A 21,452-nucleotide genomic window follows, 5' to 3' on the forward strand; every position below is an offset into this window, starting at 1 on the left:
GACGTAGATACTAACACAAGCATACGACAACCACTACGATCTAAGATAGCACTCACATCATCCACAGTGACGGACGCATGGTTACTTCCCCGTCTACTCCCTGAAGGATCACAGCTTGGCTCTCTGACATGCCGCACTGTCCGTCGGTCTAGGATGGGACGCACCCACTTGCTGAAGGAGGCCAGAGCACGGCCCTATAAGGATCAGCGAACATGCCATCTCTGACACGGTCTGCCATGTTAGCAGGGCAGACACAGGGGAAAAGGAAGACTCGGCTCCCTCGAAGGACCTTTTCTACCTTTGGTTTTTTTCTCTTTCTCCCATCTGTAACCCCTACTCCCCCTTGGTCTATAAAAGGGAGGGCAGGGCATCCCACTAAAGAGATGGATCGTTTTTGACACATAAGACACAACCAAACAGCAACCGAGCTTTTGGCGTCCTTTCGACCTTTTATCAGAGACTTGGGACCCGTCCCTCTCATGACCGTTTGTACCCCCTACTACGAACCTTTTTCGGTACTAATAACACGAGCAGCAGCAGACTGGACGTAGGGACATTCTGTCCGAACCAGTATAAACATTGTGTCCTTTAGTACACCATCCGAGCCTAACGTGCAATAATTATAAATTTACTAGCCGGTATTTGTTCGAAACACCGACACAACTACTAATTAAGTACAACTAGTCAAATTCAATTGCAGCTAATAACCCTTCTTCAGCATTTTCTTAATTAGTTTCCTGTGGTCTTTGCATGCTTCTCCACCTTTGCCTTTTTGCATGGTTGGCTGCACGCAATCAAATTTAATTTGAAAATCCAAAAGTCCAAAACTATATTATATGATACCAAACTTTTTAATATATATAACTCCATCTGTTAAAATAAGCATCATGCTCTAGTTGAAGGAACCTAGCTAGCTACCAAGCTAGAATCTTTAGTTAGTTTTGATATACGCAGCTTAGACTGTCTCCAACGTCGCATGCAAAACGCGACGCAAACACAAAATAGGTCGTTCACAGTGTTTTAGCTGAAAAAAACAAGCTCCAACAGAAGACACAAACAAAGCACCCATTTTGGGTACGAGGTGAACCTGGATGCTTATTGGCGTCGCTTCTCTCCACGATGCAAGATCTCTGGCGCCCGTAGTGGTGAGCCAGTAGGAGGCATCGGAGTGGAGTGGCCGGCGCTGCCAGGCGGGACCGCGGCGGGGCGTGGCCGGCTCGGCGAGGCGAGCTCGCCAAGGGGGCACCTCCGAGCCGTCGGCCTTGGCAGCCTCGTCAGATCTGGACCCGCTCCCCCGCCGTCGGTGATGAGCAGCGCCGCATGGGGGTGGAGGTGCTCGCTGGTGCTCACCCAGCGCTCACCGGATCTCGCAATGAGGGAGGGAGGCGCTCGCATTTCTTGAGACCGCGCAGGGGAGGGAGCTCGTCGGCCGGGATCCGAGTCGTGCTCGCCGTGTTTCTTTAGGGGATTCTTCTCTAGAGCCACATCAAAGCGTGCAGCCAGCACTGGCCGTCGGGGAAGGCCCGCAAGCAGCCGCGGGGCGGGGTCGTCGGGGCTCCCGCGCGCTCGACCGAGGCGGCAGCGGCGGAGTTCCCGCACGCCCGCCCAAGGGAAAAAGGAACTCCGACCGGGGGCTAGGGCGGGTCCGCGGCGGGAGTGGGGCGCGGCCAGCGGGGCTAGGCGGGTCCCGCGACGAGGAGCGGCTGGAGCAGCGCAACGTGCCCGTGGCGAGCGGCTAGAGCGGTGCGGTAGTTTTGGGTGCTCTGCTTTTGCGGTCGCTGTTGGAGAAGAAAAGTTTTAGGTATGTGACCCTTTTACTGTGCGTGACCTAAACCATAGAATGAGTCTCTATTCTAGATTCCTGCTGTTGGAGATAGTCTAGAGTTAAAGTAGAATCTTGGGTTTGTCTCTTTTGCCCCACTGTTAATTTAGGGGTGTTAACTTAGAAGGTGTTTGGATGCTGATACTAAAGTTTAAGAGATGTCATATCAGATGTTTGGATGTTGTATGGGGTATCGCATGTGGTGTTCGAATACTAATAAAAAATAAATTACAGAAGTCCTCGGTAATCTACTAGACGAATTTATTAAGCCTAATTAATCTGTCATTAGCACATGTTACTGTAGCACAATGTTGTCAAATCATAGACTAATTAGGCTTAATAAATTTATCTCGCAAATTAATCTCAATCTATGCATTTAGTTTTATAAACAGTCTATATTAAATACTCCATACATGTGTCAAACATTCGATGGACAACGACGAGGTAAACCAAACACCCTAGTTTTGTTATCCACAGCCTGCTGCTGCATGGTATACCTTTTACTAAATCTACACGTTTATAGTATCCACGCGATGAGTATGATGTGTCCTGCTGTATAAAACCATATGGAATGTATATATACAATTGTGTGGAAAAACCGTCCTCGTGTTCATACCAAATAAATAAACGGAATCACCGTCTAGTCCTTTAAATTTGTTCCTTCTTTTAACAATGATATTATATATATATATATATATATATATATATATATATATATATATATATATATATATATATATATATATAGGGAGAGGCTATTCAGTAGCCGGCTACAAAATAAGTTATTCTGTAGCCACCTTCATTTACCATAATGTCAATACATATTTACCATAGTTGGGTTACTATAACATATGGGGATATTTACCATAACGTTTATAGTAAACTAAGAGTTACTATAATCTTGTAAATTAACATAGTAATTATCGTAACTCAAAGTGGCTACAGAATAAGTTATTTTGTAGCCAGCTATAGGATAGTATATATATATATATATATATATATATATATATATATATATATATATATATATATATATATATATATATATATATATATATATATATATATACACACCTTTCTCAACTAGTACATGCCAAAGTTTATTTAGTACAATCAGTAGATCTGATCTTGACATCTTGTGTCCAAAAAGTGTTGAAATCGCGCATGGAATAAAGCGGAAACGACGTCACCTGCTTGCACAAGTGGCAGTGGTTAGCAGCATTATTGATCTTTCGTTCCAAGAAAAAAAGCTACACCGACCGGCTTATCAATTGTCGTGTGTGCATTCCTATGTAATGTTTGAGTGGACAACTTCTCGAGCCGCTTTTGATCTTGCAAATTTGCTTTACAAGTGGTCGTCTATAAGATATGTCACTGCTGAAGTGCTGATCGAGTGACATATCAGAACTTGGTTCCCTTCCAAAAAAAAAGAAAGGAAGAAAAAAACCTTGGCCGTTGATAGATCGCTCAACTGGATGCTTGCTTCCCAGGACAGGTTTGCCTGGCCTTTAGGGTATTCTTGGATTCTTTGCCTAGCACTGTATAACCTAGTCAAGCTAGAAATTTAAGTTGGTAAGGTGTTTGGCTGTGTAAACTTTCCGTGCGGGCAACATTTTCTCTTGCAGATTGAGGTAAGCCAAATTAGCTCTCCTAGCCTGGCAAGGATCTCGTTGCTTAATTTGCTGGCATGAGCAAGGAAAAGCTTATTGCTAGCTAGCCCGAGCGAGCTGATTTGGCTCACCTGAAAAACTTGCTGCTGGAGCAGATCAGTTGCAAGAGACATATGGTCAGTTAACGGTAGCGAAAAATTGAACAATGACATCCGAAAAGCTAGAGAATTAGACAGACACGTCAATCTCGACCTGGAAGATCGGACAATGAAGACCGCAGAGTACAAAATCGAAGATACCGCCTCATCAATCGTTTTGTTCGTCTGGAAAAGAAGCAATCTTCTTTATATAATCCACTTCCCATTCTTCGTTTAGGATTTATCGAATGATACAGTTGAGAAGCATTTGCTTGTCATATGTGCCTCCACCATATCACCAAGTTAAATTTACCGGTTTTAAACACATCATAAAGACGGGCAAACAGATACATCACAGTATCACACCATGAGCGATTTGGACTTTGCTTCCAGAAGCACTTTCCTCCCACTAAAACCACACAAATCCAGCAAAGCTGGGAGCGCTGGTGCTGATACAAGGGCCCAATGGCTTAAGGCGCCACTGAAATCGTTTTGAAGCCATCACATCAAGTCAAGCACATCTTTGGAAATAGTGTTGGCCTACGTAGCCTCCAGCCATGGCTCTTTTCACATTTGCCTCAAACATCTTTGGGTTGTCACGAAGGACAACTGCAGCTTCGTGGTTCAAAGGATCCTCGTCGTTTGGTTGCTGCAAGTAACAATGTAAACTACGATAAACATTAGATAAGGTTGATTGTCTTGAGATGCTTTTCCAACCAAACCATAGTATTAAATATGCTGTCCTCGAAAACTAGGTTCAGAACCAAACTTACAATTTTAACTGTCACGAATACAAGCTCCAAATAGTTTTGCTTATACACGTGGACAAAACAGTAGACTGGTCAATGATAATAAAACATGGGATGCAACAAACTTTGCAGTTTTGAAAGCCATAGTATAGCTAAATCTGTAGCCTATTTGGAGTTTGAAACTCCACTCTAGACCCTTTTTTTTCTAAACCAAGGTTTTGCACGTCTATGGGTTCTAAAACTTCAGTTTACCAATTTCATGGTTTCTTAATACAGTACTACGTTATCCAATCAAGACCTAAATAGCAAAAATATTCATTAACATAGTTAGAAGCACCCTTCAACTCATCTTTCCTGATAATATTTAAGGATTAAATTCAGTTTTACTTGTAACAGAACCAATGAACTACTAAGGTCTTGCTCAGATTGGCATGTCTGTTTCGGAGATAACATCATTGTGAGCACAATAGTGATTACTTTTTTAAACAGCAACTCTCGAACAGCATAGTCCATGAAATGTAGTAATAGGAAGACAACAATGCACGCACAATGGCAAACACTACTCTTTTGTCTTCCCAATTTCTAAATGTATTATTTCAATAATTGGGGAATCAAGATAGCTGAAATACCGTAAAAAGAAGATTCAGGCCATAAATAACAGTGTTGATGTTGAGAACAGGCTTCCAATCTTCGCGCAGAATGTTCAGACAGACATTGCCTTCCAAATCAATATTTGGATGGTACACCTGAATGCATGTTTATATAACATCAAAGTATTTAATCGCTTTAAAGGAAATGTAATTTAGTGTATAATGAGAGAGAACCATAGATGTAAAGGATAATGTCTTATACCTTGGTCTTGCATTTGACCTTCGGAGGATCATGAGGATAAGATGGGGACACTTGAAAGGAGAAAACAAAAGTGCCTCCCCTAGAAAAAGACAGTATATTAAATTGGGGAAGGCTCAGAAAATTCACAAAGCTGACATCTGATGATAGCAATGACTTCTAAACTATTTTTGGGTACACTAAATTGATAACCTCTCCACTAGAGCCACAACATACATACTATTGCAGGTGGAAAAGGCTCCCTTAATTATGCTTTATGCAGCATAGCAACTACCCTCAAGAGTGGCACTTACATGTAATATCCTTCATCAGGTCGGATGATGATCTCAAAATTCATGAGATCATCCTTGCCATTGGGAAAAGAAATTGATGTGGTCTTCGGCAGGTTGAGCTCACTAATATCTGCAAGGTTTAGAAAGAATTAACCACATAAATAATTCATCACACATTCAAGACCATCAGAGAACCCAAATATCACAGATATATCAATAAGTTGGAAGCCGGCATTGTTTATGGATTATTGCATCATATGCCCCAATAGCTTAAATTAGGATCTCAGCTTATTCTATTAGAATTCAGAAATATTAGATAAGGAACTGGTCTGGTGCACATAAAGAAACAGTTACCATTTGTATACAGAATACAGATACAAATCAGTGCCCACAATGATTACTTCTGGTAAATTCAAATGCATGTCCAGTTCATCAAACAATTGTATCCAGAACATATTATTATGTTAACATGGGTGGAACCCATTTCACAGAAGAGTTAACAGAGGTTTTAGTGGGTAACTTTGCTCACTAAATGGCATCACCAGGAAGGTTGGAGACCACAATACAATCTGCACAGTAAGCAAGTTACATCATGGAAAAAATAACACCCTCAAATGAAAAAGAAAATGAAACACCACCACTGACAATGCAACCATATTTCCGTTAGTGGAGCTAGCTGAAATGCAACACAGCTCTCCCATTTGCATGCGAATCAACCCATGAAAATAAATCCAACCCACATAACAATGCAATCATTGGGATCCTAGAAGATGCAACTTACCGAATGCAATCCATGGAAATCAAGTGCAACCAAGTGAAAAAGAAGCAATACCTTCAAACATGGAAACACAACGTGGACAAATAAAGAAAGCACTGAAAGGCTGTGCTTTAGATGTAAGTCCTTCAAACATGATACTTGAAAACATTAAAAAAATTAAAGGGACAGGGGTCAGGTGAACAGGTGATTTGGCCCCTATTTATGGTGTTTTTTTGCTTCTCTTTTATCAACTCTGATTTTGCAGCCACCTTTTTGGATTGAAGCTACTGTTAGATAGACAAATCCTAGAGACGGCAGAAATCAATGGCAACGTGGGTGGCACGTGGGCCAGGCTGCAGGTGCACATGGCCTCTGCTCCTCCCAAAACAGGGGAAAACACAAAGTACTCAAAGCACAGGAAAATCTGCATGGGCAAACTAGTCAGTTTATAGCTGAATCAACATCGTAAGTCCTCTTAACAGAATGGGATCCCTAACAGAATAGAGGCAAACTCGGCCTTTGGTTTTTAAAAATCAGGGGCAAAATCAAAATTGGCCTTCCAAACAGTGGAAGGAATACAGGAGAGAAAAGGAATATGTGAAAAAAATAAATAAAACTTGCACGAGAAAATGTCTGAAAAATGAAAAGGATATGAAACCAACTAAGTATCTGCCATCGGTAATGGGCAGTGGCTCCTTATGCACTCACTGAGGGGGTCCACTCATGAACCATCTTGCGGTGCTGCTGCTCCAGCCACCTAGGGTAACTCATTGAGGACAGAACGTGAGCAGTGAGATTTGGACCAAGGTAAGTATGGGAAAGAAGAGAGTGTGAGAGGTGGGAAGATCGAAGAAGTTAATAGGAGAGGGTAGGATAAACCGATAATTTTTTAAACATCTAAAAGGCTTATGTAATATATCAGCCCATACTAGGGCAAGAGGAAAGGAAGTCGTAAATGTCTACCCCTAGTAGTAAGCACTGAGCTCATTAAACGCTACCTTGGTTTATTGGTATATGTGGGACCTTACATATTGGAACAAGCAGTGGCAAACAGTTCGCTATTTCATGAAACAGATAAGAGCATCTTTTCAGTTGTTTTGGATTATATAAATAAATGTTGTGTATGGAAAACAAAGAGCAGATTGATACAAGAAAGAATTCACCTATAATTCAACAAACCTTTATGAAGACGGAGCTCCCCAGCAGACTGTTTCTTAACCAGGGCCTTTCCAGCAGCACTTGCTGCCTCTTCTTTCTTTTGACCCTTTATTTTGAAAAGATTAATCATCTTTCTGCACCGAAAAAGGAAAAAAAAACACAATCAGATATCAAAGATCAGCATGCAGAACTTCCAGATTTTTCAGTGAATGGAAAAAAAATTCCCTGATGGCGAAGCGATTCCACATTTGCATCTCTATTATGTAGTTTATTTTGTGCTAATTGACTAACTGTGCCTATTTGGCTGGCAGCCAGATGTTTTAACAACTAAGGTTAAGCTTAGGCGTGTGGCAAGTTAAGGGTGCTTGGTTGGTTGCCATGACTAGCCTAAGTTGTGGCAAATTTAGTAAGGCTATTGTTTGAATTGAAGCCGCAAAACTTGCCAAAAGTTCAGCAAAAACACGTGGCAAATGTTTGGTTTCAAGCCAAGCTTGAATACAACCACCTCCCTTTATCAATTGGTGAGCATACCATATCCATCTTATTTACGTTAGCAGGAACTTGTATTTTTCATACACATTCAATAACCATTACTGATATTATGATGAGGCAATTGCATAATAAATTTGTACTTTATTTGTAATCGTTTCTGCTCCTTTAATTGTTGATTTTAATTCCTATTATTATCCTCAATAAGGCTTAGTCATCCTTATCTTAACATTCACTTTCCCACTTTAACAATTCCAACCGTCGATTTTTTCTCATCTTGCTTCAATTCCTTGCCTTCGCGGGTTTATGCAGTTTAGTCATTGCTGGTCACTTCTAGTGCCTCACTGCCTCCATTTTCAAGTCTCCACTCCAATTCTTATCTCCCATGGAGGCCCAGACTATTTCCATCTCTACCAGATGGCATCCTACATGGGTACATGGGTGAGGGAATGAAGCAACCAATTTGGGAGCGCTGGCTTGCTGCAGAGGCCAGGGCAAGGTGGTGGCTCACTCGAGCGACATGAAGAGGTTGTGGCTTCAGAAGGTGGAAGCGCAGTCCACCGCAGACCAAGTGTGAAGTCAACGATGGTGATTCATTGGTTCCTGCAGATGCGCTTGTGTCTACAATAATTCGTCCTTCACACCATAAGTACACCCCATTTTTACTCAGAACGGTGAGCGGTGAAAGCGGGGCATTGCTATGCTTTTCGCACATGGCATCACGCATGAGGTTTGGCGGACGAATTGCTCATCATTGATTTGGTAAAGAATACAGGTGCTAACAAACTTTCTTTGGCATGCAAATGTTTGGCAATGAAACAAATGGCAGCCTATGGTGGTGTGGCTTGCAGCAGGTATAGCGTGGCAAACCGTGGTTCCCATCCAAACACCCCTAGAAATGCCTCTTGAAGCATGTAAACCAAGAACGAATCATGGGGAACAAAAACAAGGATGACAGTGAATCACAGGAAGCATTGAGTAGCAGAACAAATTCACCGCTAATTATTTACATATATAAACAGTACCCTGTATTTACTCACAGGTTGATGAATTTCAGCTAGCAACTAAGGCCCTGTTTGGAACATAGGAAATACGTAAGAAAAATGGAGGATTTAGTTCCATAGGAAAGGAATGGAGATGACACGTTTGGATCAAAGGATTCGGAGGAAAACTTTCCAGAGGAAAGGCAATAGAGATTGTACTTTTGAAGGAAAGAAAAAATGTGCTCAGAGCTAAGGGAAATTTTCCTACGACGCTTGCTCGCTCACGCAGCACACTCCTAGTTATTTCCCGCGTTTTTCCTGTGTTATGGATTCCTGTGTTCCAAACACCCCTTCTAGTTATTTCCCGCGTTTTTCCTTTCCTCTGTTTTACCACTACACACTCACCCCATTCCTGCGTTTTTTCCTATTCCCGTGTTTTTTATTCCTGCGTTCCAAACAGGCCCTAAAGGTGTTTGGATCCTTTGCTACTGCTCGCTTAGCCTAGCCTGCTCGCCTCATCTCTCCTCGATAGGCAAAGCAGGCAATCTTCCAAAGGTGTTTTCTTCCCTTGCCAACGCTCACCTTGCCACAAACCGTAGCTTGATCCAACAACGGCAGAGCTCAATTCAGCAGCGGTGTGGGTCAATTCAGTGCCTGGGAACCTCAATCTGATGGCAGCAGAGATCGATTCGGTGCTGCCGTGCTGGCGAACCTCGATCCAGTGATGGTGGTCAATTCAGCAACAGCAAACCTCCATCTAGCAACAGCAGTGGAGTGGTCACTTCCGCGACGGCTCGACTGGCCATGAGAGCACATGAGCAAACCTTGCCCATGCAGGAGAGAAAATTTGGCTCGCCTACATTGGCAAGGATTTGCTTGCCCAGGCGGTCAGGCAAGCTTGACAGGCAAACAGGCAAGGCGAGTGACTACCAAACCTGGGCAAGGCAAGCAGCCGGCAACAGATCTGAACACACCCTAAATTTACCCAAAGTTATCAAGGGCAGGCCTGGTGCAGGTAGAGTCTTACCGCCTGTGACCGGAAGGTCCCGGGTTCGAGTCGCGGTCTCCTCGCATTGCACAGGCGAGGGTAAGGCTTGCCACTAACACCCTTCCCCAGACCCCGCACAGAGCAGGAGCTCTCTGCACTGGGTACGCCCTTATCAAGGTGGCCCGACAAACTATGACACCTGCGCGACCTGGGCACCTGGTTATCTAGGCATTTTCCAATGCATATTTCCTTTTCCCCCCTTTTGAGTGTAGTGAGCAATTTGGTTGGTTTAGCAAGTGAATGCAACACTAAGACAATTATCTGAGCTGGAACAAAAGCCTCAAAGCAAATATAGCAGTATAACTCTAAAAGTATTATGTAGCACTAGCGCGCGCGCACACACACACAGAGGAACAAATGGTTACATACAAAACAGGCAAGCTAGCATCTTTAAGTAAAGGCAAGGATGATAAAGTGTCTAGGCAAGTCAATCACTGATGGGTTCGCAAAATTGACTGAATGCTTGGCTTTTAGATCTATTGGATTCAAGTTTGTTTTAGGCCTTAGATAAATTAATATTTGCAAAACAAGACCAACTTCTTTTCTATACAAATTTGTGAGTTTTGTCATGTAGTTCTGGTAGGTGAGTGGTCATAGTTTGTGGTTTCTGATGAGCAACGTTGTGCTCTTCTAATTCAGCTAAACAAAATGCATTTTACAGGTGGTCTGTAGTTTGCAGAATTTACTGCAACTAATTTTATTCAGGAAACATTTGTGTTATACACTGGCAATCTCAGTTAATGTAGTTTTGCTTCAGGTGCCTTCAGATTTTGCGTTTGTGGACAGTGATTGCTTAATCTTTTCGTACTTTGTAATGCTAGATTTAAATTATTGCTCTCTGCGAATTTACTACACATTCAAGAGATCCCAAAACAGTACTGTAGCTAAGAAAGACTCACAGTTAACCCTCCCTCCCAGGGTTCCAAAAAGCGGTACTAAGCACACACTTCAGCGCGCTAAAGCGCTAAGCGGACAGGTAACGCTTCGCTTTGGGGCATAAGTGCTCCCAAAGCGGGGCGACCGCCTTGGTGGAGCAGCGGCTGCTGGCTCAAGCCTTGGCGAGGGCGCGAGGCGATTGGCGAGAGGCGGGAGGGGGACCCGCTGACGCCGCCGCCGAGCCTGGGACTGCCCCGCCGTCGCTACCGGCGAATCTCCGCAAAAAGCGCTGAGAGAGAGCTGCGAAAGATGGAGGAGCTGGAAAAAGTAGATCTCACCGGCTCCTTCTCCCTTCTCACGCGGGATGGACGCCGCTGCCCCTGGATCCACGCGCTGCGGCTCCTCCTCCCTCCTCACGCGCGTAGCCGACGACGGAGACGGAGGGAGGCGGGGCGGAGGCGAGACGGCGCGGGAGGGGCGGAGCGGAGGAGGCGGATGTGCGCCGTCGCTCGGTGGCGCGACGGGAGGTGTGGGGCGGTGGTGGTAGTCCGAGCGGGAGCGGTGGAGCGGCGGCGAAGAAAGAAGAGTTCGTGGTGCGCCGCGGGATCCCCGGTCTCCCCACAGCGACGGGCTAAGGGAAAGAGCAAAATAAGTAAAACAAGAAATAAGAAAAGGAAAAGGAAAAAAACAAAGGTATTATAAATATTTCAGCCTTCTTATCTACCCGGACTCCCAGAGAAGCTGTTTTTATCAGAAGTTTTACCAAAAACAACGACGACTCTACTTTTTTAGCTACTTTTTAGGCCCCGTTTGGCATGGCTCAAACTCTGGGTGGAGCTGCTCCACTCCAGAACTCCAGGTAGAGCCAGCTCTTGTAGAGTTGGAACTGTCTGATGGAGGTGTTTGGTTGGGAGGGTATCCCCAGCTCAAAAAAAAGAGAGGAGTTTGATGGTAGATTGTCATTCTTGCCCTGCTTATGTGGGTCCCACTGGCAGTGACTAATCTATTTTCTTTTTTTCCTCTACTCTTTTCCTCTCCGTTTCGTCTCTGTCAGTGGCTCGGCGGCGTCCATGAGGTCCCGAAGCCGGAGGCAGCCCTCGAACTCGCCATCGACGGCGACCACGGGCACGACGCGCTCGGCGGCGAAGGCGCGCACCTTCTCGACGGCGCAGGCCTCGGTGACGATCACCCGCGCCGCCGCCGCGGCCGCTTGGCGGTGGATCTCGTGCGGGAGGACACCTTCGGGAGCTGCTCGAAGTAGTAGACCTCATGGTGTCTCTGAGAACCCACAGAGAAGAAAAATCGGGGTGGGGGAGAGCTCTGGTGAGGAGATCGAGAGCTCGGTCGTTCGCTCGGGCATGGCGACTGTGGTGGTGATTGGAGCGCTGGAGAGAGGTAGAGGGCTCGGGGAGGGCAGAGGCGGCGGCGGCGTGCTACTGCGGAGCTCAGGCGTGCTTTTGTAAGGCGAGGCAAGGGGGAGGGCTCTGTCATAGAGGAGCTCGGCGGCCACCCATGGCGGCGGGGGAGGAAGACGACGACGCGGGAGGGAGGGAGTCACTGTGCGGGGGGCTCGGGAGAAATATAATTGAACCGTTTTTCTGTGTAATCAGTGGCAGTGGTGGGTAATTTCCCACCAACTCCACGAGGAGGTTCATATTGAGTGGTTTTGGAGCTACAAAAGAGGTGCTCCAAAACTCCACCTCCATTTGTACTACAGCTCCATGGAGTCGGCAGCTCCATAGAGTTTCAGAGTTGGGGTGTTTGGCTGGATTTTTTATGGAGTTGCTGGAGTTTATGAGTGGAGCCATGCCAAACAGGCCCTTAGAGAAGCCAAAGCTGTTTTGGTGGAGCCGGAGCCCTCCCAAATAGACCCGAAAAAATGGTGATGAGTTGTTTGCTTTAGCTAAGTGAAAATGTTAGATGACGTTTAGATTGTGGAAAAGGAACCGTGAGAATGGAAAATGATGGAAGGTGGATAGCATAACCCTCGTTTGTATATGGAATGGGATAAGAATTAGGTGTGGGATAGGGATAAGATGAGCTCATATCCCACCAATCCATGCCCAATGAGAGGGGTGGGTTATGGCCGAGAAACCATCGACGGAGAGTCACACCTATGAGCTCCACTAGCGGGAAATAGATGATGACAGAAATAGCAATGAGTAAAGTGTGGATTTATTCTGATGGCAGTATGGGAAGTTTGCAAACTTCGACGGCAAAGAAGGAAGTAGTAAAATTTTCGATGGCACTGAGGAAATTGACTAGCAGTAATCATTAGCGACGGAAGAAGAAAAAAGAGAGTGACAAACCTGGGCCGCGGATCCACTGGTGGCCTGTAGCAGCGCCTAGCAGGCATTGTTGGGCCATGAGACACGCGCGGTGCTTCTTCTGCTCTTTGTATGGGTCTTTCCTTCCTAGAGACTAGAGAGGCAGGGAAAAAATTCTATAGGACAGTACTATCGCATAGAACCTCCATGCGACATCCTCTCTGCTAATTCGACATAGGTCCCACCTGCAGATAACTAGTCGGTGATCTAGCCGGGCAGTTAGACTCCAGAGTGTTCGGTTGGCTGGTTCGTATCGTTGCTGGTTCGTGAAGAAGTATTGCTGGCTGGTTTATGTGAGAAAAAAATACTGTTCCAGCTGGAAATTTACGATCGTTTACAACAAGCCACATCCAAACGAACAGGCTGTCCGTCCCCACAAGCAGGTCACGTATACAGGCGGTGTCAACACGTAGGTCCTGTGCGATGGTGTCACATAGGATTTTTTTTTTCTAAAGAGGTGTGCTTGTTTTCGAGGTAAGGACACCAGATCGCAGGCCTGGAGAATGGAGAAACAGGCGCCCGGTTCGTTTGGGCTAGTTTGGCTTTAAGTCATGGCTGAAAATACTATTGACTGATTTAGTGTGAGAAAAAATATTGTTTGTTGCCTAATAAACTATGGCTTATAAGCCAAATACGATCACGAACAGGCTGAGGGCCGATGTGAGCAGCGGTGCTAACGATATGGCGTAGGGCTCCGTGAGCTCTAGATTCTCTGATGCATTTATGGTTCATGCACTGTTTATAGGAACTTTTTTTCTCTCTTTCTCTTACAGAAAGAGGGAAAGAGAGACAAAGCATGAACAGTAAATACGTCGGAAGAGTTGGAGCGGGTGGAAGATCCACCAAATGGGGCATATACTCCCACCGTCAAAAAAAAAAAAAAAAGTGCTATAGCTCGTTGAGTCCTTGTCTTATCTTTGGCTTTCCTTTACCTGCTTTACCCAATTCACCGCCTGACGCCCTTGATCGACCCCTCCTCCTCCTCCTCACTGCTGCCTCTGCTTTCTAGCCTCGATCTGACGATCGTGTATATGGATCCGATCGAGCCTTCATTTTCAAAAGGAGACTTGACTTGAGCAGACACACACAAGCTGAAACGACGCTGAACGGAATCTCTCTAGCTAGCTAGCAAGCTCCACCGCCAATCTGTCATGATCGAGCTAATCATCAACGTACAAGGAATTGAACATTTGAACTGCTGATCGAGAGAGTACGTTGATCAGAGAATGAATCTCTAGCTCGCTCGCCAGACGAAGCATGCAGTCAGTAGTCCGTACACGTTATTGTATTACTTCCTCCGTCCACGAAATAATGTAATTATGGGATCCGTGTAAGTTAAAGTAACTTAAGTTTGATCAAGTTTATAGTTAATAATACTAGCATTTATGTCTCCAAACAAAATTTATTATAAAATATATTCTATAACTAATCTAACGCAATTATTTTATATCATGAATGATAGTAGTTTTTTATATAAATGATGTCAGGCGGGGCTCTCTTCTCATCACGCCACCTGTACGTTCACATCTTTTATATATTTATATATACCAAATATGCGCTTCGTTTTCCATTTGCATTGGCAGCTGTATTCAGTTGCTTCTACTACGTTGAAACTGACAGGGACGACGACGTTAGAACAAGTATAAACCAAAGATGGTGCAATAACGGCTCTGAATACTAGCTATATGCGCTTTGTTTTCCATTTGCATTGGCAGCTGTATATTATTATCAGTTGCTTCTACTACGTTGAAACTGACAGTGACGACGACGTTAGAATGAACAAGTATAATAAGAAACTGCAAGTATAATAACCGGCTACAAGTAATCATGCCAAGGTAAGGGCCTATAAGTTTACAGCTAGCCTATACACAAACTCCAACAAATTTTGCGAGAGAAAAAATAGACCATTTGACCAGATATATATAAGAGAATATATAAGAAAAAAATTAGTATTACTAGATGTAATACTTTCATAATATAAACTTATTTGGAGATACAAAAATTGCTAATATTTTCTACAATGGTAATGCTTAGTTTAGGGCATCCCAACCCCTGTGCGCACGACAGCCAAGAAAAAAAAAGCAGTGCGTTGCAGTCAGGAGGGGCCCGCACCGGTCTTTTCTCCGGGGTAGCGCATGGGAGCGTGTGTGGCCACTTATTCGGCATGGGGTGCATGCGGCGTGGGGTAGCGCACACCACTGCAGAACCTAGCTATACTCTCGGTTCGCAACCCCCTTCAGTCCCGGTTTTGGAACCGGGAGCACGAATCCGGGACTAAAGGGCCTCTCCTTTAGTCCCGGTTTCGCGCCCGGGACTAAAGTCCACTTTTAGTCCCGGTTGGTAATACCAACCGGGGCTAAAGAGGCCTCCCGGCCTGACCACGTAGACCGGCCCTTTAGTCCCGGTTGATAATACCAACCGGGACTAAAGTTTTTTTTCTTTTTTTTGTTTCTATTTCTATTTTCCTTTTTTTTCTATTTTCACGCTGCTACCAGGTTTTTTTGTTTCTATTTCTATTTTCCTTTTTTTCTATTTTCACGCTGCTACCAGGTTTTTTTGTTTCTATTTCTATTTTCCTTTTTTTCCTATTTTTAATTGATGATTCGTTTTGGTTTTTGAATACGCATTCTACGCTGCTAGAATATACGTACGTTTATAATGTTCAACATTTTGTATAAACTATAGTACGAAGGACCTTTAGTCAAGGATCAGCGATACAATCCTGTTCAAGTTCGTGCTGCATGGTTCGAGAGCTGAGCTTTTAAGTTAGCTTTCACTCTTCTGAGCAAGCGAGGTGGTGCTAATAGGTGGGACTGGCCAGCAATTCCAGCATATTGCGTACTGGGCCGGCCCATCGAGGCTCCTGTAAACGCCCGGGACTAAAAGACCTTTAGTCCTGGCTGATAATATCAGCCGGGACTAAAGGTATACCTTTAGTCCTAGCTCGTAATACCAGCCGTGACTAATTGATTTGGTCGTGTTCAGTTGCATCAGTGTCCGCTCAAAAGACTGCCTATTACACAAGCTTTAGTCCCGGTTGGGGACTAAAGGTGCCTTTCTAATCATTCAAATCCATAGATAATGTATATTTATATGTAGGTATCTCTGAAGTTTCTCTGAAGCTCAAAAGACTCTCTGAAGCTTTACTCCCGGCCAAGCACACAAGTACGTCACTCTTCATTTCTTATTGCTACTTGTACGTCACTCCCGGCCAAGCACACAAGCTTTAGTCCCGGCCAAGCACACAAGTACGTCACTCTTCGGCCAAGCACACAAGCTTTAGTCCCGGTTGGAGACAGCAACCGGGACTAAAGGTTCCTTTCTAATCTCGGTCGTAGCCTCTAGCCGGGAGTAGACTTTTACTCCCGGTTGGAGAGATCAACCGGGAGTAAAAGTTAACATTTAGTTCCGGTTGGTAGCTTCAACCGGGACTAAAGGTCTCCTGCAGCAAAAGTCTGCCGCAGTAGCCGTTGGGCATGACCTTTAGTTCCGGTTGAACCTACAAACCGGGACTAAAGGTCTCTCTAGTCCCGGGCGCGAAATATACCGGGACTAAAGCCAAATTTCAAGCTGGATCAAAGATCGTTTCTCTACTAGTGGCATGGGAGCTCGCACGGTGACTAGTTCGAGGCAGTGCATGGGAGCGCATGTGGCCTCGCTCGTGTGTGGTGCATGCGCTATGACCAGAGAGAAGGACCAAGAGAGAGGAGGAGCGCGGGGCCCACATACCCTATGGCATTGAGCTCCGTATGTTTCATACGTTTAGATATATGTTTCATCTGGATGTTGCATATGTTACAATGGCTATATACGTATGTCGCAAGTGTATGTTTCAAATATTTCATCTGTTTCAGACGTATGTTGCAAGTTTTTATCTAGATGTTGTATATGTTGCAGTGGCTATATACATATGTTGCAAGCATATGTTACAAATGTTCACCTGTTTTGGACGTATGTTGCATAAGTGCTTCATGTTGCAACATTAGCAGGAAGCGGGCGCATGCGGAGGCGGGTCCCCATGGGCGTAGCGGCCCCCACGTGCATGGCAAACGAAACGAGCGTGTGTGGTCCCCACTTGCATGCGCATTAGCAAGCACGAGGCGGGCATTAGTAGGGATTTTTTTATTTTTAATACTTTTTGTAAACTAATTTTAAATCTAACACTGTTTTTTTTAAAACTAACACTTTTGGCCACGCCTATTGCCATGGCGCGGCGAAACGCCTATGCCGCGCCATGCATGATGGCGCGGCAGGAGGATGACGTGGCGACGACCGGGGCTGCTGACCGGTGACGTGGCAGGGTCTGCCGCGCCACCGATCTTGCGCGACACTGACGCGCCACGACGCATGGCGCGACAGTACCTGGACATAGATAGAAGATCGGCTGTTGTCGGTGAGGATCGGCAGCGACGCGACCATGGACCCCAGCTTCCTTGACCCCTCGCCGATGGGCTCCGATCAGGTGCTCTAGTCCGACATGAGGTCGCGCGGCATGGTCGACTACTGCGCGTCTAACCAGGGTGCCTTCTTCGGTGATTTCGTGGCGGGCGATGACCAAGCTCGGGAGGATTGGGGTCAAGACGCCGGCCACCGGCGTCGAGATATAGCCGGGACTGCCGGTTCTCGAACTAGTTGCTACTTAATCTCGTCGGCAGTGCTGCCACGACGCATTGAACGAATATGAAGCAAATAAATGAAGTCCGTGCGCAAGTTGACAAGCTGCCACATAACATTTTCATTGATTGACATAAGTTTGACATAACATAACCAACTAAGCCTGCAAGTTTCGGACGCCAATATTCGTTCGACCTAACAAACTAAGACCCAGGAGTGTAACTGTGTAAGGATCCCTCGGATGTCTCTGTCTCTTCGGATTTGTTGGCAACACATTGGGAATGTAGCCAACGTCGGTGTGGTTCATGTTGCCGGTGCGTACGGCTTGTACTCTGCAAGTGTATGATATGCACGATTACTTATAATCTTTATGATTGTTAGTTCATGGAGCCTAACGTATTTAAAGAAACTACCTTTGTTAGTACCTGTGAGGCTCCTTGGGTACCAAGTGGGGGCACCACCTAGCTGAGACATGATGATCTCGTCCTGCGGCCAATCGTCCCACTGGTCATGTTGTCTGCGGAAGCCCGGGGGGGTCGTCATCGTCGTCCTCATCGTCCTCGATTGCAGGGTCCTTCCCAGCGCTATGATATGGTGATGTACGCACTACGGAATTGGCACCTGTCACCGGCTAAGAAGAGCCGGTTGGTGTCCTCAAAGAGGCTGAAGACGTGCCAACCCGACCACGTCGGAAGTGTGAAAAGGTCCTAATGGCTAGAGGGGGGTGAATAGCCTAATAAACTTTCTACAACAACACTTTAGTAAAAGGGTTAGACAATTATAGCGGCGAAGCGAATGTTGCGCTAGCCTACTAAAAGTGCAAGCCACCTACCATAATTCTAGTTTAGATAGTGTCTATCCACACAATTGCTATGCAACTACACTAAGTTGGTGTGCTCTCAAAAGCTAACTAAAGAGCCACACTAACCAAACTAATAAGCTCTCACAACTAGCTACACTAAAGAGCTTGACAACTAGTTTGCGGTAATGTAAAGAGTAAGCAAGAAGGTTATACCGCCGTGTAGATGAATGAGCCAATCAATCACAAATATGAATAACAATGAAGACCAATCACCTCGGAATCTAATGATGAACACAATATTTTTTTACCGAGGTTCACTTGCTTGGCCGACAAGCTAGTCCTCGTTGTGGCGATTCACTCACTTAGAGGTTCACGTGCTAATTGGCATCACAATACGCCAAACCCTCAATAGGGTGCCGCACAACCAACACAAGATGAGGATCACACAAGCCACGAGTAATTTACTAGAGTACCTTTGGCTCTCCGCCGGGAAAAGGTCAAGAACCCCTCACAATCACCACGATCGGAGTCGGAGACAATCACCACCCTCCGCTCAACGATCCTTGCTTCTCCAAGCCGTCTAGGTGGCGGCAACCACCAAGAGTAACAAGCGATTCCACAGCGAAACCGAACACCAAGTGCCTCTAGATGCAAACACTCAGCAATGCACTTGGATTCTCTCCCAATCTCACAAAGAATGATGAATCAATGATGGAGATGAGTGGGAGGGCTTTGGCTAAGCTCACAAGGTTGCTATGTCAATGCAAATGGCCAAGGGTATGCGTTTCAACCGACCATGGGGCTTAAATAGAAGCCCCCATGAAATAGAGCCGTTGTACCCCTTCACTGGGCACAACGCGGGGTGACCGGACCCTCCGGTCGGATCGACCGGACGCTGGCCCTCAGCGTTCGGTCACGTGATACACGCCATGTGTCCCCTGCTTCAAATACTGTTTGTCAGATTTCAACGGTCATCTATTGATCGGACGCTGCGCACAAACTGACCGGACACTGAGCCTCCAGCGTCTGGTTGTTTCTAGTAAGGTTCCAGAAACGATATTTCACGACCGGACATGTCCAGTCATGCTCGACCGGACACAGCCAGCGTCCGGTCACATGTTGACTTCATTCTGCACTATTGGTGAACACGACCGGACGCTGGTCCTCAGTGTCCGGTCAGTCCAAGACCCAGCGTCCGGTCGATGATCGACGCTGGCGTCTATGCTGCCACACTTGACCGGACGCGCTGGTCCCTCTGAGACCAGCGTCCAGTCACTTTGTGACCAGCGTGACTAACTCCTTTTCACCTCTAACTTTTTCACCCTTGCTCAAATGTGCCAACCACCAAGTGTATCACCTTGTGCACATGTGTTAGCATATTTTCACAAATATTTTCAAGGGTGTTAGCATTCCACTAGATCCTACATGCATATGCAATGAGTTAGAGCATCTAGTGGCACTTTGATAACCGCATTTCGATACGAGTTTCACCCCTCTTAATAGTACGACTATCAATCCTAAATGTAATCACACTCTCTAAGTGTCTTGATCACCAAAACAAAATAGCTCCTACAAATTATACCTTTGCCTTGAGCTTTTTGTTTTTCTCTTTCTTCTTTCCAAGTCGAAGCACTTGATCCTTACCATGCCATCATTATCATCATGCTATGATCTTCATTTGCTTCACCACTTGGAGTGTGCTACCTATCTCATGATCACTTGATCAACTAGGTTAGCACTTAGGGTTTCATCAATTCACCAAAACCAAACTAGAGCTTTTAGAGTGGTGGTTTCACCCAAGGAGTGTCCAAGCAGCTCAGCTTCTGAGCTAGCTTCCTGCAGCTCTTCTTCACCTTCTGCATAAATAGACATTAAAGTTAGTGCATTTCCCAAACGCATATACACTAAAGAAACATTTTTGGAACGGACAAGTTTATATTTACCTCCACAAAAGCCTCGAGAATGCCTGGCCCCTGCCCTCTAGACTCGTGAAGCCGGAACACTACTTCATTGGACATCCTTGACAATTGTGTCGCATGGGTACAGAAACGCGGTTGGACAGTTTTAGTACACATACTTAATACCAAATGGATAACAAATTGTACCATTCAAGTATCTTACCACGTATCTTTGAAGCGGGGCTTTTTGTAGCTGTGTGGTCCTCCCTAGTGGCAACGTCGTACACATCTTTGATCACATCTTCCTCTAGAGTCCTCATCAATCGCCTCCTCAGTGTACGGAGGCTTGATATGGTGTCCTCGTAGACCTATGAAGTCACCGCAGGTACTCGTTGAAGGTGTGCTGGTCGTGTGTGGGGACCCACATGGATCGGCTATAGTTCCCTGTTTTGCCACAAGTGGATGTACGCATTGTGTCACGCGCCAATCCTTGGTCTTGTACCTTTTCCTGTGGTCATACCTGCAACAAAACGATGTTAGTTGTACCACACACACCTCTGAATTGTAGCTTTGTTATTAATCGATAACGCACCCGTGCAATTTTTGGTTGGTGGAGTAAAGCGGTGGTGGGCAGCCTATCATTCTTCCAAACTGCCTGTAGACCCTAATGGGCAAGTGAATCTCGACCACGTGGAAGAAAATAAGAGGGACGTTGCAGCGATACTCATCTCACTCATCCCTAGTGACAGGACTGAGATAGTACTGGAGCTCCGGAGCATCCTAAGGACACCAGTGCACCTGAACATTTTGTAATTGAGTTAGGTTGTGATATAGTGTACATCGAACAAGGCACATGTATGATAGTAAAGAGAGCGTAACCTGGGTGTTGTGTCAGGACATCGAGACCGTCCGTGTACTTCCTGTACTTGTGCCTCGCATTCCCTCTAACTAACTCTGCTTCCGTCTAGATATATAGAGCTATAGGGAGTGTATCCTGCCTGTTCCATTGCTGCATTGAACACGATAATGAATTAGCCATTAATAATTTCATCATATGTAAT

General features: G+C 45.4%; 1 protein-coding gene across 2 annotated transcripts; it reads right to left on the minus strand.

Annotated features, from left to right (window-relative positions):
• Positions 1-3,735: 3,735 nt before the first annotated feature.
• LOC136527061 (NEDD8-conjugating enzyme Ubc12-like) lies at positions 3,736-11,396 on the minus strand. Of its 2 annotated transcripts, none has more exons than XM_066519682.1 (6): positions 11,089-11,396; positions 7,376-7,488; positions 5,461-5,569; positions 5,171-5,249; positions 4,948-5,064; positions 3,736-4,237 (listed from the first exon to the last, which is right to left on the minus strand). In XM_066519682.1, the coding sequence occupies exons 2-6, from the start codon at positions 7,482-7,484 to the stop codon at positions 4,166-4,168; spliced, it is 486 nt and encodes a 161-aa protein (XP_066375779.1). In that variant the 5' UTR covers positions 7,485-7,488; positions 11,089-11,396; the 3' UTR covers positions 3,736-4,165. The 2 variants fall into 2 exon arrangements, with proteins under 2 accessions (XP_066375779.1, XP_066375778.1); XM_066519681.1 differs by having other exon boundaries at positions 3,736-4,218; positions 11,089-11,391.
• Positions 11,397-21,452: the final 10,056 nt, after the last annotated feature.

The sequence above is a fragment of the Miscanthus floridulus genome, chromosome 19 (assembly GCF_019320115.1).
Source record: "Miscanthus floridulus cultivar M001 chromosome 19, ASM1932011v1, whole genome shotgun sequence".
Taxonomy (NCBI): Eukaryota; Viridiplantae; Streptophyta; class Magnoliopsida; order Poales; family Poaceae; genus Miscanthus; species Miscanthus floridulus.

What these genes read in the sequence shown, in the direction of transcription:
- LOC136527061 (XM_066519681.1), bottom strand. Translation starts at nt 7,484, where the DNA reads ATGATTAATCTTTTCAAAATAAAGGGTCAAAAGAAAGAAGAGGCAGCA. An exon ending in GGAGCTCCGTCTTCATAAAG is followed by an intron (nt 5,570 to 7,375) that starts GTTTGTTGAATT and finishes TAAACCTTGCAG; the next exon opens with ATATTAGTGAGCTCAACCTG. An exon ending in GCCTGAATCTTCTTTTTACG is followed by an intron (nt 4,219 to 4,947) that starts GTATTTCAGCTA and finishes TGTTACTTGCAG; the next exon opens with CAACCAAACGACGAGGATCC.